The 17,500-nt window shown below is 46.5% G+C and overlaps 1 protein-coding gene across 12 annotated transcripts in view; it reads left to right on the plus strand.

Moving 5' to 3' along the window:
• LOC118372206 (transcription factor SOX-5-like) overlaps positions 1–17,500 on the plus strand; it is a 310,655-nt gene that overhangs the window by 284,714 nt on the left and 8,441 nt on the right. For 7 of the 12 annotated variants that reach the window (XM_052460188.1, XM_052460185.1, XM_052460192.1 and 4 more), the window contains 3 exons: positions 1,443–1,586; positions 7,523–7,709; positions 15,413–15,594. In XM_052460188.1, the coding sequence (XP_052316148.1) occupies positions 1,443–1,586; positions 7,523–7,709; positions 15,413–15,594 (513 nt within the window). The remainder of the gene's footprint in view (positions 1–1,442; positions 1,587–7,522; positions 7,710–15,412; positions 15,595–17,500) is intronic. The other 5 variants (XM_052460187.1, XM_052460195.1, XM_052460196.1 and 2 more) reach the window with 2 other exon arrangements.

Consider the following 17,500-nt stretch of genomic DNA (forward strand, 5'->3'; position numbering starts at 1 on the left):
TTTTTAAAAACAGCCCGTTTTGACTAATAAACAGCTATTCTCTCCCTCGTCTTAAAGACAATTAGGAACAAATGTATTTGGTGAGAATTCTTGTGAAGAAACATGAAGGGAATGAGAGAACGTTGTTGTGGAGAGCAGAAATAGCTGGAGGAGGAAAAGGGCTGATGAATATTGTAGCTCATTCCTTTCCAAGTTTATTATGGTGTGTCTGTTGCTGTGGAAATATTTGCTTGAGAGTATTAAATACTTTGTCTGATGATCAGGCTGTGTAAATATCCAAGAGCACTGTGACTACTACTATCCCCTCAGTAGATATTACTGGCAGCCGTTGACTTGTTCCTTCTAAGCAGAAACCAGCCTGTCTTCATGCCAGTCTGCGAGTTAGTGTGTGGAAGAGTGAGTCTTCATTTCATTTTGAACTATTGTGATGTTTACTGTTCATTTTGTATTGTTTATTTCACTTTTGTTTTATATATTTCACTTGCTTTGGCAATGTAAACATGTGTTTTTCCCATGCCAATAAAGAGAGAGGGAGAGAGAGAGAGAGAGAGAGAGAGAGAGAGAGAGAGAGAGAGAGAGAGAGAGAGAGAGAGAGAGAGAGAGAGAGAGAGAGAGAGAGAGAGAGAGAGAGAGAGAGAGAGAGAGAGACAGAGACAGAGAGAGACAGAGACAGAGACAGAGACAGAGACAGAGACAGAGACAGAGATAGGAGAGAGTAGAGAGAGAGAGAGAGGAGGGAGATGAGGGAGAGGATAGAGAGAATAGAGAGGAGAGAGAGAGAGAGAGAGAGAGAGAGAGAGAAGAGAGAGCTGTTGAATGTCAGCAGAACTGATGCTCTGATCCAGCACTCTGCTGTGCGTGTGCGTGTGTGTGTGCCTCTGTGTGGCGAGAGAGAGAGAGAGAGAGAGAGAGAGAGACAGACTCTGTGCTTTTGATGGGGAGAGTCAGTGGATGGAGAAAAAGATGTGGAAAGTTGGGAATGTGTTTGCCAGACGGGACAAAACTAACCTCTGTGCTGCTGGTGGCAACACACCCGCAGGCATGCAAGCACACACCAATAGCACAGAGCTTAGTTTTGTCCCGTCTGGCAAACACATTCCCAACTTTCTCTCTCTCTCTCTCTCTCTCAGCGTGACCCAGTAGGATTCTGAGTGTTTCCTTCCCACGATGCACCTGAAGGGGACATCTCTCACTCAGAGATCGAGGCTGTTAGTGTGTTCCCACGGGGCCGTGTGGTAAGGGAAGTGACAGCGTCCCTCTCTCTCTCTGTCACACAAACAGGCCATCAGCCTCTCTAATGGCCAACCTGTTTTTTTTAGCTGGCATCTTCTTTTTGTTTGTGTGCTCTGAGTATTCATTTATTCATGTGTTCCTTTCTTGTTTTCTTGTTTCACTCCCCCTCTTCCACCCCCCCTCCCTGACCCTCCCTTCTCGCTCTATAGCAGCTGTATGCAGCTCAGCTGGCAGCGATGCAGGTGTCCCCAGGGGCCAAACACAGCAGTATGCCCCAGACCAACCTGAACACCCACTCTCCCACCAACACACACCATGAGAAGAGCCGCAGCACCCCGCCGCCCAAACCCAAGGTACGTACCTCTGAGTGTGTGTGAGTGTGTGTGTGTGTGTGTGTGTGTGTGTGTGTGTGTATGTGTGTGAGTGTGTGTGTGTGTTCTGGAGTTTCTTTCCCTGGGTGTATTCATTCCCGCATGTGTGTGTGTGTTCCTGCTTGGTCGAGGCTCTTTTTTTGCATCCAGTACCTTTTGCATCAAAAGCTGTAGGCTGTCAACCAGTCACCTGCTGGTACTAATCGTTCTCCTGATGAAACTTACCAGACAACTTCTCTGAAGTCCGAACCACTTACCCAACGTTGCTGGAGACAACTTCTCTGGCCCGCTCTCAGCTCTGTAGTGGAGGTATGAGCGAGGCAGTCAGCCGTGTGGCTGTTGGCATGTGTGAGTGTGTGAACCACCACTCCCTGACCATAGGGCTATGGTTGTCTGTGGGTGGTCTGTGTCCATCCAAGCAGAGTCTTACCTCCATGAATATCTGTGTTGAAGATGCAGTGAAAGCCCCTCAGCAGACCCGCAGGGGCCCCTCAGCAGACCCCCAGGGCCCCACAGTGGAGCGGTCCTTCCTTTCCTCTTTCTCTCCTTTTCGCTCTCCTTGTCCATCTCTCCTTCCCCCCCTACTCCCTGATGAGTTGTAATCTCAGACAGAGAGAGGCAGCATGGCCATGGTATTGATTAAGATCCTTGGTTGACCCCAGCTCTCGTGACCCCGCGATAGTGTCTATCGATTCCCCGCTGACACTGTCCTCCCTCCCGGCACACGCACTGACACACACGTACACACACACACACACTAACACACTGCCCCCCAACCTTGCCCCCCTGACCCCCTCACCTGCTCCCCTGTCTAACGCAGGCAGGCGTCCCTGGGTCTGACTCTGACACACGCCTCTCATTACCATATATATGGAGTGGCCGGGGAGGGGAGGCGACTATGGTCTTAGCAGGGGGGAAGGGCAGCCGTAATGGCCCGACAGACAGCAGGACAGGGGAGTGGACACGCACTGCCCCCACCAGGTCACCATGGAAATGGCTAGACCACTCACTGGTTTCACTTCCACTCAGTGCTGTGGCCACCACAGTCTGTCACAGACCCACTGTCAGGGTTCCCTTTTCTCCTATTTTCATCCCTGCTTTCTCTCACTCTATCAGCCTTTAGTTATGACTGGATGACGCCCCATCAGTCTCTCTCAATCTCAGCCCCTGTTGATTTTTATCCCTCGTTCTCTCTCTCTCTTTCTCTCTCTCTTTCTCTCTCTCTCTCTGTCTCTCTGTCTCTCTCTCGCTCTCAATTCAATTCAATTCAAACGGGCATTATTGGCATGCGAAACATATGTTAACATCGCCAAGACAAGTGAAGTCTCTCTCTCTCTCTTTGTCTCGCTCTCTCTCTCTCTCGTCCTGTGATGGGAGGAGGAGGAGGTAGAATGGTGGCCTTCATGTATATTTTAGAGGTGCTCTCTTGTCTCTGTCAGGTCTCTGTTCATTTAGAGGCTCTTGCGGAAGTGTAGAGGCTGGCTGGCTGCCTGGTCTGCTGTAGACAGATGTTTGGACTGAGGCACATCGCTTAAGTGCTTTACCCTGGGGAGAGGAGGTACAGGGACACACGGCTACTCAGGTGTGGCCTGCCGGGAACAACATAGACTCTCACTTGCATGCACGCGCACACGCTCACACACCCACACACACACTGCCACTGACTTAAAGTGAGTTCCCCGGAAGCCTTAGTTGGCTTTAGAATTTAGAATGAATGACTGTCCATGTGACAGAAACCATGACCACAACTGCTGTTATCTTACTGTCCGCTACACTGTGTCTGCATCTGGCTCTCACTGGAACCACCTCTAAACACTCAGCAGGTTAGAAATAGAGAGACAGGAGCTTTCTCCTGTAAGTCCAACTGTATGAGCCCCTCTCCTTTCCTCACCTCTCCTTACCCCTCCTCACCTCTCCTCTCCTGTCCACACCTCACCTCACTCTTCCTTACCTTTCCTCTCCTGACCTGTCCTCTCCTGTCCTCACCTCACCTGTCCTCTCCTCTCCTGTCCTCTCCTCACCTCTCCTCTCCTGTCCACACCTCACCTCACTCTTCCTTACCTTTCCTCTCCTGACCTGTCCTCTCCTGTCCTCACCTCACCTGTCCTCTCCTCTCCTGTCCTCTCCTCTCCTCACCTCTCCTCACCTCTCCTCTCCTGTCCACACCTCACCTCACTCTTCCTTACCTTTCCTCTCCTGACCTATCCTCTCCTGTCCTCACCTCACCTGTCCTCTCCTCTCCTGTCCTCACCTCTCCTCACCTCTCCTCTCCTGTCCACACCTCACCTCACCTTCCTTACCTTTCCTCTCCTGACCTGTCCTCTCCTCTCCTCACCTCACCTGTCCTCTCCTCTCCTCTCCTCACCTCTCCTCACCTCTCCTCTCCTCACCTCCACCTCTCCTCTCCTCTCCTCTCCTCTCCTCACCTCACCTCACCTCTCCTCACCTCTCCTCTCCTGTCCACACCTCACCTCACTCTTCCTTACCTTTCCTCTCCTGACCTGTCCTCTCCTGTCCTCACCTCACCTGTCCTCTCCTCTCCTGTCCTCTCCTCACCTCTCCCTCACCTCTCCTCACCCCTCCTCACCTCTCCTCTCCTGTCCACACCTCACCTCACTCTTCCTTACCTTTCCTCTCCTGACCTATCCTCTCCTGTCCTCACCTCACCTGTCCTCTCCTCTCCTGTCCTCACCTCACCTCACCCTCCTCCCTCCACCTCACCTCACCTCTCCTCTCCTCTCCTCTCCTCACCTCTCCTCACCTCACCTCACCTCCTTCCTCTCCTCTCCCTCTCCTCTCCTCACCTCTCCTGTCCTCTCCTCTCCTCACCTCCCTCACCTCTCCTCACCTCTCCTCTCCTCTCCTCACCTCACCTCACCTCTCCTCTCCTCACCTCTCCTCTCCTCACATCCTCCCTCACCTCTCCTCTCCTCTCCTCACCTCTCCTCACCTCACCTCACCTCTCCTCTCATCTCATCTCCTCACCTCTCCTCACCTCACTCTTCCTTACCTTTTTCCTCTCCTGTCCTGTCCTGTCCTCACCTCTCCTGTCCTCACCTCTCCTCGCCTGTCCTCATCTCTCCTCTCCTCTCCTCTCCTCACCTGTCCTCACCTCTCCTCACCTGTCCTCACCTCTCCTCTGCTCACCTCTCCTCTCCTTGCCTCTCCTTTCTTCTCTCACTGCCTCCCCACCAAGTGTATTTAACAGTGTGTACTGTCGCTGAACCCTGCAGGGCACAGTCAAGGCTAGAGAGGTATACATCTGTTCTTTGTGTGACCACAGAGACCCTGGCTTGGTGTGAGCTGAATCAGACCTCAGCTCACCAGCCATAGAGCAGACAGGCCTGTGATAGATGAATGGCCACGGCACTTCATACACACACACACACACACACACACACACACACACACACACACACACACACACACACACACACACACACACACACACACACACACACACACACACACACACACACACACACACACACACACACACACACACCCATACACACACACACACACACTAGTCCTGGTAATTGAACCGTCAGCGACCTGATAAGATACAGAGGGATGATGTCACTTTCACGTGTCAGCACTTCACTGGGGTGAAATACAGGAGAAGTACTGCCATACATCCCCCTTTCCCTTTCCCTGTAACTATCACTCCTTTACTCCTCTCTCTCTCTCTCTCTCTCTCTCTCTCTCTCTCTCTCTCTCTCTCTCTCTCTCTCTCTCTCTCTCTCTCTCTCTCTCTCTCTCTCTCTCTCTCTCTCTCTCTCTCTCTCTCTCTCTCTCTCTCTCTCTCTCTCTTTCTCTCTCTTTCTGCCTCACACAGGCTCTCTGGTTTAAAGCTCCTTTAACAATGCCTAGCGCAGGCACACACACGACGAGGCCCAAGCCTTCTCAGAGCCTGAGTCTCAACTAATTCCATGGTATTATCCATGTTGGCAACTTCCCACTTAAGGATTTGTCTCTTTACTAAAAGACCCCAATCCAGAGCACTGGGAAGGGAGGAGAGGAGAGACAGAGGCATTAGCTGTAATAAATATTCACGACTCTCTTCTTCTCTCATTCAGAGGTGAGTAAAGCCCACTGTACAATAATATGGGTCACGATTCAATAGTGAGAGCAAGTCTTACCAATGTTGACTCTATTGTCTCCTAGCCTAGTGAAGACATCTTTGGGGGTCTCCCTGCTTTCACACAGATATCTCTAATGAGGGGAATCCTGTTACAGAGAGAGAGAGAGAGACAAAGAAAGAGAGACAGAGCGAGAGAGAGAGAGAGAGAGAGAGAGAGGTCTTAATTGAGTTGTGGAATGCTCGTAATCACTGTTAGCAGTGATAGTCACTGTTAGCAGTCATATCACACAGCACCTCTCTGCTGGTTTGCCTGTGAAGCTAAGCAGGTTTGGGCCTGGTTGATCCCTGGATGAATAATATCCTGGATCAGTGGTAGGCCACTAGATTCAGCCGCAGACTATTTTTGAGGGGATGGTGGTGAGGCCGGAACATCATTCGAATCATTTGTACACTGCAAATGACCAGAAAGAGAAAGAGATTGTATTTGAAAATAATAACAATCATTTCATAACTTGATTACATTGAGACACAATCACACACTGTATGCCTTTGTGGGAATACTTGGGAACAGACTTCCTAAATTAAAATAATTTAAAGATGAATTCCTGGTGATTTTACAGTCTTTCCTGGGCAAAAATTTAAATACCCCCCCAAAAAAGAACCGTTGGCGGGCCCAAAATGCCAACATGCGGGACAGTTTTGGCCAGTGGTCCGCTTGTTACCGACCCCTGTTCTAGATGTATTCCTAGCTAACCATGGATACTTTACCCCCTGTTGTGTGTGAGTGTTAATTGTTGTTGTTTTAATCAGACAAAGGGGCTGTGTACATCAAGCCATCTCTCCGGGATCGAATTCTATCCTTCCTGTCACGTGACCAGACCGCTTCCTCTGATTGGATTATGTCATCAGCGGGGGGGAGGGGGGTCTGCCACGGTGACTAACGTGATAACCCTTAATGGGTGGAGGTCCACATGGAAATGAATTGATATACCGTAGCTACCACATGGCACACACACACACACACACACACACACACACACACACACACACACACACACACACACACACACACACACACACACACACACACACACACACACACACACACACACACACACAGCCACTCTAGGTTTGACACTTGACGCTTCTACTGTTGTCTACTGCTGTTGTCTTCCTCAAGTCTGCCAATGTGCTGCACTTGGGAAAGTGAAACTCCTCCTCTAGACTTGATGAGAGGCTGTGAAGCTGTGTCTCTGACTAAGTGGTCTGCTGCTGAAACTCAACAGGTCACATCTCTGAGTCTTTACATGCCTTTTAATCTACACAAAAAGCATTTTTCTATATTCTTGTTTTTTTCCATCCGTCTTCTCATGAGCCGTTGTAAAAGCTCTCAGCTGTGCTTAAGGGTCGACCTTGAAGAGGTTAAGTGTCTGACGGGGGCTCTTGTGGTGTCCTTATGAAGCATAGTATGTGTCGGGTGCTGTGGATAATATATTTTATAAGTGTGCTATGCATGTCGTCTTCTGTGTGGCATGTGCACGACTCACAAGCATCAATTCTCACCTTGAGGCATTGCATGTCCAGTACCTCTTTCAGGAGGCAGAGAATGTGCATGACTCTCTTCCATGGCATGGGGAATACAGTATCTATTTTAGCTTTGTTTGGGAATCTCATCCTGTGGTTTGAGCCATATGGGACAGGTTTGTCCACTCTGCCTTGCTGTAGAATCCAATCCAAGCCTTCTGATTGGGCAAACGTCTCAGGTGATCCTCGGTGATTGGTTGAACCCACCCAGCGACCACTAGGCCACAACTGGTGTGTTTTGATTTTGCAGGACGAGGGTGCTCAGCCCCTGAACCTGTCGTCCAAGCCTAAGACAGCAAGCGAGAGCAAGTCACCCACCTCCCCCGCTTCCCCACAGGTCCCCACCATGAAGCTGGGTCACCATGGCACCGGGTCCATGAAACACAGCACAGCCCCCTCCAGCATCGGAGGACCACCGTCCAGAGTCAGCTCCATAGGTAAGGGACTGCGCCCACTCACCACGCATACACAAATTGAACATAACACACACACACACATATATATTTATATATATATATATATATATATATATATATATATATATATATATATATATATATATACAGTTGAAGTTGGAAGTTTACATACACTTAGGTTGGAGTCATTAAAACTTGTTTTTCAACCACTCCACAAATTTCTTGTTAACAATCTATAGCTTTGGCAAGTCGGTTAGGACATCTACTTTGTGCATGACACAAGTCATTTTTCCAACCATTGTTTAACAGACAGATTATTTAACTTATAATTCACTGTATCACAATTCCAGTGGGTCAGAAGTTGACTGTGCCTTTTAACAGCTTGGAAGATTTGCCTTTTAACAGCTTGGAAAATTCCAGAAAATTATGTCATGGCTTTAGAAGCTTCGATTAGGCTAATTGACATCATTTGAGTCAATTGGAGGTGTACCTGTGGATGTATTTCAAGGCCTACCTTCAAACTCAGTGGCTCTTTCCTTGACATCAGAAACAAAATTGTAGACCTCCACAAGTCTGGTTCATCCTTGGGAGCAATTTACAAACGCCTGAAGGTACCACGTTCATCTTTACAAACAATAGTACACAAGTATAAACACCATGGGACCACGCAGCCGTCATACCACTCAGGGAGGAGATGCGTTCCGTCTCCTAGAGATAAACATACTTTGGTACGAAAAGTGCAAATCAATCCCAGAACAACAGCGAAGGACCTTGTGAAGATGCTGGAGGAAAAAGGTACAAAAGTATCTATATCCACAGTAAAACAAGTCCTATATCAACATAGCCTGAAAGGCCGTTCAGCAAGGAAGAAGCCACTGCTCCAAAACCACTAGAAAAAAGCCAGACTACGGTTTGCAACTGTACATGGGGACAAAGATCATACGTTTTGGGGAATGTCCTCAGGTCTGATGAAACAAAAATAAAACTGTTTGGTCATAATGACCATCATTATGTTTGGTGGAAAAAGGGGGAGGCTTGCAAGCCGAAGAACACATTTACATTTACATTTAAGTCATTTAGCAGACGCTCTTATCCAGAGCGACTTACAAATTGGTGCATTCACCTTATGACATCCAGTAGAATAGTCACTTTACAATAGTGCATCTAAATCTTAAAGGGGGGTGAGAAGGATTACTTATCCTATCCTAGGTATTCCTTAAAGAGGTGGGGTTTCAGGTGTCTCCGGAAGGTGGTGATTGACTCCGCTGTCCTGGCATCGTGAGGGAGTTTGTTCCACCATTGGGGGGCCAGAGCAGCGAACAGTTTTGACTGGGCTGAGCGGGAACTGTACTTCCTCAGTGGTAGGGAGGCGAGCAGGCCAGAGGTGGATGAACGCAGTGCCCTTGTTTGGGTGTAGGGCCTGATCAGAGCCTGGAGGTACTGAGGTGCCGTTCCCCTCACCATCCCAACCGTGAAGCACAGGGGTGGCAGTAACATGTTGTGGGGGTGCTTTGCTGCAGGAGGGACTGGTGCACTTCACGAAATAGATGGCATCATGAAGGAGGAAAATTATGTGGATATATTGGAGCAACATCTCAAGACATCAGTCAGGAAGTTAAAGCTTGGTCGCAAATGGGTCTTCCAAATGGACAATGACCCCAAGCATACTTCCAAAGTTGTGTCAAAATGGCTTAAGGACAACAAAGTTAAGGTATTGGAGTCACAAAGCGCTGACCTAAATTCTACAGAACATTTGTGGGCAGAACTGAAAAAGTGTGTGTGAGCAAGGAGGCCTACAAACCTGACTCAGTTACACCAGCTCTGTCAGGAGGAATGGGCCAAAATTCACCCAACTTATTGTTTTAAGCTTGTGGAAGGCTACCCAAAATGTTTGACCAAAGTTAAACAATTTAAAGGCAATGCTACCAAATATTAATTGAGTGTATGTAAACTTCTGACCTACTGGGAATGTGATAAAAGAAACTAAAGCTGAAATAAGTAATTCTCTCCACTGTTATTCTGACATTTCACATTCTTAAAATAAAGTGGTGATCCTAACTGTCCTAAGACAGGGGATTTTTACTAGGATTAAATGTCAGGAATTGTGAAAAACTGAGTTTGCATGTATTTGGCTAAGGTGTATGTAAACTTCCGACTTCAACTGTATATTCAGTGCATTCGGAAAGTATTCCGACACTTTTTTCACATTTCTGATTGTTTTCAAATAAAATATTTTTTAAAATCTCATCAATCTACACACAATAGCTTTTTAACAATGTTTGCAAATGTATTAAAAATGAAAAACAAAAATAACTTATTTATATAAGTATTTACGACCCTTTGCGATGAGACTCGAAATTGACCTCAGGTGCATCCTGTTTCCATTGATCATCCTTGAGATGTTTCTACAACTTGATTGGAGTCCACCTGTGGAAAATTCAATTGATTGGACATGATTTGGAAAGGCACTCACCTGTCTATATAAGGTTCTACAGTTGACAGTATATGTCAGAGCAAAAACCAAGCCATGAGTTCGAAGGAAATGTCCGTAGAGCTCTGAGACAGGATTGTGTCGAGGCACAGACCTGGCGAAGGGTACCAAAAAATGTCTGCAGCATTGAAGGTCCCCAAGAACACAGTGGCCTTCATCATTCCTAAATTGAAGACGTTTGGAACCACCAAGACTCTTCCTAGAGCTGGCGGCCGGCCAAACTGAGCAATCGGGGGAGAAGGGTCTTGTTGAGGGAGGTGACCAAGAACCCGATGGTCACTCTGACAGAGCTCCAGAGTTCCTCTGTGGAGATGGGAGAACCATCTCTTCTGCAGCACTCCACTAATCAGGCCTTAATGGTAGAGTGGCCAGATGGAAGCCCCTCCTCAGTAAAAGGCACTTGTCAGCCCACTTGGAGTTTTCCAAAAGGCACCTAAAGGACTGGACTCTTAGACCATGAAAAACAATATTCTCTGGTCTGATGAAACCAAGATTGAACTCTTTGGCCTGAATGCCAAGCGTCACATCTGGAGGAAACCAGGTACCGCTCATCACCTGGCTAATACCATCCCAACAGTGAAACATGGTGGTGGCAGCATCATGCTGTGGGGATGTTATGCAGCGGCAGGAACTGCAAGACTAGTCAGGATAGAGGGATAGATGAATGGAGCTAAGTACAGAGAGATCTTTGATGAAAACCTGCTCAGGACCTCAGACTTGGGCGGAGGTTCACTTTCCAACAGGACAACGACCCTAAGCACACAGCCAAGACAACTCAGGAGTGGCTTCGGGACAAGTCTCTGAATGTCCCTGAGTGGCCCAGCTAGAGCACGGACTTAAACCAAATCTCTGGAGACACCTGAAAATAGCTTTGCAGTGACGCTCCCCATCCAACCTGACAGAGCTTTAGAGGATCTGCAGAGAAGAATGGGAGAAACTCCCATTGTGCCAAGCTTGTAGCGTTATATCCAAGAAGACTCAAGGCTGTAATGGCTGCCAAAGGTGCTTCAACAAAGTACTTAGTAAAGGGTCTGAATACTTATGTAAATGTGATATTTCCGTTTATTTTTATTTTTATCAATCTTAAAAAATGTCTCAAAACCTGTTTTTGCTTGATCATTTTGGGATATTGTGTGTAGATTGTTGAGGAGGGAAGAAACTATTTAATCCATTATAGAATAAGTAGTGGTAGTAATATAATAATAATAATAATATTAGCAGTAGTACATGTTTTAAGTAAGTATGCACATGAATGTCATTTATTTCACTCACATCAGCATTAAGTAGTGTTTTAAGTAATGTATTCATGAAACACTGATTCACTGACTACAACGTGTGTTCACACATGTAAATATGCTATAATTAGGGCTCCGAGTGGCGCAGTGGTCTAAGCTAGCTAGCTCTAGAGTTTCTGGGTTCGAGTCCAGGCCCTGTCGCAGCCGGCCGCGACCGGGAGACCCATGGGGCGGCGCACAATTAGTGCAACGTCTTCCGGGTTAGGGGAGGGTTTGACCGGCAGGGATATCCTTGTCCCATTGCGCACTAGCGACTCCTGTGGCGGGCCGGGCGCAGTGCATGCTGACACGGTCGCCAGGTGCACGATATTTCCTCCGACACATCGGGCGTTGTGTCAAGAAGCAGTGCGGCTTGGTTGGGTTGTGTTTCGGAGGACGCATGGCTCTCGACCGAGTTTGTACGGGAGTTGCAGTGATGAGACAAGACTGTAACTACCAATTGGGGAGAAAAGGGGTTAAAAGTAACAAAAAAACAAAACAAATGAATACAAAATAAAAGAAAATGCTATAATTAGTGTAGGCTATGTTTTCCCATTGTGTATGCCTGTAGGGTATATTATTGTCAAGGGTTTATTAGCCAGAGAGGCAGGGATGGTTAAGCGGGAGTTTGAATAGGAAGAGGAGGAAAAGGAGGAGGAGGTGGAGAGATGGAGGAGTGTGAAGGATAGGAGGGGAAATGGAGTGATGGAAGAGGAGAGTATGTTTTTCAGATGAATAGAGTAGCTGTGTGACAGGCGGGACTTATCACAGATGAGATTAGACAAGCCTCTTACAGAACGATACACACATAACAACATGCATTAATAACACAATAACAGCAGACACACACACACACACACACACACACACACAGATATTATAATACACACACAGCTATTATAATACACACACACATTATAATACACACACATTATAATACACACACACATTATAATACACACACAGCTATTATAATACACTCACACATTATAATACACACACACATTATAATACACACACATTATAATACACACACATTATAATACACACACATTATAATACACACACAGCTATTATAATACACACACACATTATAATACACACACATTAGAATACACACACACATTATAATACACACACATTATAATACACACACATTATAATACACATTATAATACACACACATTATAATACACACACACATTATAATACACACACACATTATAATACACACACACATTATAATACACACACACATTATAATACACACACACAGCAGTTAGCCATTTCTAACTTGTATTCTTTCTAATCTCAGTGTTTTTCAACAAATCGCAGGATTTAATAGTAGATTAGTGGATTTACATCCCAGATGTTTTTTGTTCTGACAAATGGATTTCAGATGGAACATGTTGAGGCAAGCCGTTTCTTTTAGATCACAATGAGTGTCTGTCTGCTGCCACGGCACACAGTCTGTTTCCGTCGGTTCCTGTTAGTGTTACCAGGTCAGACGAAGATTCACGTCGTTTGCTATTGCAGTCAAACACAGAGAGACAGGGAGTTATCAATGGATTTAATAACACATGGTTATCATTCATTGTCTTTGTGTGCGTGCTCCTCTCTGTCCAGTCTCCTCGCAGCATCTGTCCTCTATCAGTCTATCTCCCACAATCCAACCTCTCCTCAATGACAGTCTCCGAGAGTCTGATCTGAAGGACTGAACTTTGAATGCCTGTGACCTCTACTGCTGAGACCCACTCTGTGTGACTGTCTAATTTCAACAGTGTGTGTGTGGCCACTCTGAATAATTAGTGCCAGGCCAGGGCAGAGTGAGGCTGCAGGGTAGGGTAGGGTTTGGGCTCTGGCTGGGTCTCACTGTTGTCCCCAGCCCTCCTATCTGGGTCATGCCTAGGTTGGCAATCAGACACTCAAGGACACACACACAGTGCACACACACACATAACAAGAGAGAAGAACGCAGACACAGTACATCTCTGCTCACACACACACACACACATTGAATCCAGATTAAAACCCACTACCATCCAGCAAGCCAGCCAACACAGCCCACCCCAGCGGCCTCTCTCTCTCTCCAGCCCTCTGCATCCAATTTTGCCGTTATGACTTCTGTAAGAGTTCACTCCTCTGTCATTACAAATCTGAGAGTGTAATCTGCCCTGAGATGGCATTAGCAGGAGGGATTAGTGACAGATAAAGGGCCATAAGCTTGGAGCAGCTCTTTGTTAACCCAGAGATGGAGAGAGAGCGATAGCACGGCCTCCCTCATCCCTCATCCCTCCCTCCGACCTCCCGCCTCTCACAGTCACACAGCAGATGCTGCTGCCGCTCCGTCCGCTAAGCTGCGGCGATAACACAAATAACAACGCTGAAAAGAAGCAGAGAATCATCTTTGATATGTGTTGGGCAGATGTTTCCGGAGGGGCAAATTAGCAGGCTTTTTGGGTTTAATAGGAGTAATCTTCCGGGATGCCGCCTGCGCTTTTCTACTCTTCAAAGAATCCCATGAGCTTTTGGATGAAAAAGACTAAATGGATAGTGAGGGAATGTGTGTGTTTGCGTGGACAGGCAGGCGGACAGGAGGTGTGTGTGTGTGTGTGTGTGTGTGTGTGTGTGTGTGTGTGTGTGTGTGTGTGTGTGTGTGTGTGTGTGTGTGTGTGTGTGTGTGTGTGTGTGTGTGTGTGTGTGTGTGTGTGTGTGTGTGTGTGTGTGTGTGTGTGTGTGAGCAAGCATGCGTGTGTGTGTATTTGTGCAACAACAACAACAAAAGACCTGTATCCCCTTTCGGGAGGAATGCTGGGGCTTTTCAATAAATCTGAATGATGTGAAGATTTGAGATTTGAGGGAATGGGCTTTTAGATGGTCTGTCAGGATGCCTTTGTACACTGTGTTTACTGTTCTGCCTGTGTTTCTGTCTGCCGCTGGGTGGGAGTGAGGTTCACCACGGAAAATAACATCCAGACTTAAAATGGCAGGGTTTTGACAGGGGTGTCTGTATGTGTATGGGTGCGTGTGATCTGAAGGTCACACGCACCCATACACACGTCTCTCAGTGGAGGCTGAGAGAGAGCCGACCTGGCCACGGGTCACACACACACAGCCTTAGCAGTCAACTGGTCAGTCTGTGTCCGGGTGAGTGTATGACTGCATGTGTGTGTGTGTGTGTTTCCCCTGTGGTTGTGTGTCTGGTCATGTATTTACCTCACAGGGGTTAAGGACAGTGTTTATTCTGGAATGGCCTTAGAGACTGTTTACATCCAAATAGTTTATCTCTAAAAGAGCTGGAGCAATCTGCAATCTGACAAACAGATTTACAGTTGAACAACCAACAATCAAAGTTCTAGTCAATTCTATTTTGATTACATTTTTTGTAAACTAAAATACACACATACAGTATATACAGTATACACTACCATTCAAAAGTTTGGGGTCACTTAGAAATGTCTTTGTTTTTGAAAGAAAAGCACATTTTGTGTCCATAATTATTTTTGTATTGAACATTTATTTAACTAGGTAAGTCAGTTAAGAACAAATTGTTATTTATAATGATGGCCGACTGGGTTAACTGCCTTGTTCGGGGGCAGAACAACAGATTTTTACCGTGTCAGCCCAGGGATTTGTTCTAGCAACCTTTTGGTTACTGGCCCAACGCTCTAACCACTAGACTACCTGCCTCTGTACTCCTATGTAGATATTCCATTAAAAATCTGCCCTTTCCATCTACAATAGTCATTTACAACTTTAACAATGTCTACACTGTATTTCTGATCAATTTGATGTTATTTTAATGGACAAAAAAAATTGCTTTTCTTTCTAAAACAAGGACATTTCTAAGTGACCTTAACTTTGTACGGTAGTGTATATATACATAAAGAACTCATTCCTGATATTTCCCCTCGTTGAGTTTTTAAATAGGAACATGCTCTTCTGTGTATCTCTCTCAGACCTGCTGTCATCCCTGTCCTCGGGGGGCTATCTGAACGACCACGAGGCTGTGACCAAGGCCTTCGCTGAGGCCAGACAGATGAAGGAGCAGCTGAAGAGAGAACAGCAGGTGTTGGACGCCAAGGTGGCCGCCGTCAACAACCTCAGCCTGAACAACGGGCGCTCCGACAAGGTCAGATATGTTAGTACATCCTTAACCTTACAACTATTCTTTTATTACAACAACATGCCTTCTGTCCTCATACTACTAACAGGAGATAACCCTGTACCATGACATTAGATTTAAGAATTAGGAATAAATTCCCCTCTAGAAAAGTAGCTACATTATGATTAAAAATAATAATAATAAATAAAAATACAAAAACTCAACCTGCACTTGACCAACCCTACATCCCAGACGCTCTCTAGAAAAGATTGTCTACAAAGTACTGCAATGCACAATATACTATATTATCCTACAATGTAATGTAATATGATTACAATATGTTCAAATGTAATGTCATATTCTAGTATAAATCACCTTTGTAAAATATATTGCAACACAATGTATTGTAATATGATATAACACGATACATTAAATGAAATGGAATTCAACATTATGTCTGTATATATCGAAACGGTCATAATTGTCAATCACCTGTGTAATAAGAGCAGTACAGGTAAATTGGCCAGTTAGAGAAACCCTTGGCTGAGGTAATGTGTGTGTGTGTGTGTGTGTGTGTGTGTGTGTGTGTGTGTGTGTGTGTGTGTGTGTGTGTGTGTGTGTGTGTGTGTGTGTGTGTGTGTGTGTGTGTGTGTGGCGTGCTGGAGGCAGGGTGGGTGTTGGGGAGGCTGGAGGAGACGGGGGAGGCAAGGGGGGTGCAGGAGGAGGGCACGGGGAGCCTGCTAGCAAAGCGTCGAGGAGACGCTAATGCGAAGTGACGGTGCCCGCTCCTCGGCAGCGTGGCTAAATTGTGGTTATTTGTTAAACACACTGGGAGTCAGCTGGTGCATACACAGAGGCACACACACGCAAGCGCGCGCACACACACACACACACACACACACACACACACACACACACACACACACACACACACACACACACACACACACACACACACACACACACACACACACACACACACACACACACACACACACACACACACACACACAAGCACGACAGCGTACTGGATCTTAAAGAGCATCTGCACTGCTGACATTCAACAGCTCTCTCTCTCTCTCTCTCTCTCTCTCTCTCTCTCTCTCTCTGTGTCTTCTCTCTCTCTCTCTCTCTCTCTCTCTCTCTCTCTCTCTCTCTCTCTCTCTCTCTCTCACTCTCAATCTCTCTCTCTCTGTCTCAATCTCTCTCTCTCTCTCTCTCTCTCTCTCTCTCTCTCTCTCTCTCTCTCTCTCTCTCTCTCTCTCTCTCTGTGTCTTCTCTCTCTCTCTCTCTCTCTCTCTCTCTCTCTCTCTCTCTCTCTCTCTCTCTCTCTCTCTCTCTCTCTCTCTCTCTCTGTCTTCCCTCTCTCTCTCCTGTCACATTTGCAGAGTCTCATACCTAAAATTGACTATTTTTTTTATTTAAAGCATGTAATTTATTCAGAGTTGACTTTCAATGTGAACCCCATAGCCACAGCTCCATAGGGACCTGACAGGTCCACTACTCTCTGCCCAGCTCGCCCCCTAATCCCCTGGGGTCATAATTGTCCTGATTGCTGGGTGGATGGATGAAGCTGGATGATTGCTGGGTTGGATGGATGATGCTGGATGAACAACATTAGAATAATAATCCTCCTCTCCTCTCAGTCGGCCAGTCTCAGTCCTCTATAGTCAGTTGACTTATAACACAATGTGTAGGTTGGCTACTTTACTATAACTCATGACTGGACACTGACTGAAGGTTACCGCTGTAACACGTCATGCCTGGGTGTCAGTTTTCTACGGTACAGTGCAGTACCTAGTGTGTGTGTGTGTGTGTGTGTGTGTGTGTGTGTGTGTGTGTGTGTGTTTGTGTGTGTGAATTACAATGAATAGTTTTGCTTTCAGTTTGTTAAACGACTTCCACACCTCAACTTATTTTCAACTCTGACTTAGCGAGAGGC

Source organism: Oncorhynchus keta, chromosome 13, assembly GCF_023373465.1.
Source record: "Oncorhynchus keta strain PuntledgeMale-10-30-2019 chromosome 13, Oket_V2, whole genome shotgun sequence".
NCBI classification, from domain to species: Eukaryota; Metazoa; Chordata; class Actinopteri; order Salmoniformes; family Salmonidae; genus Oncorhynchus; species Oncorhynchus keta.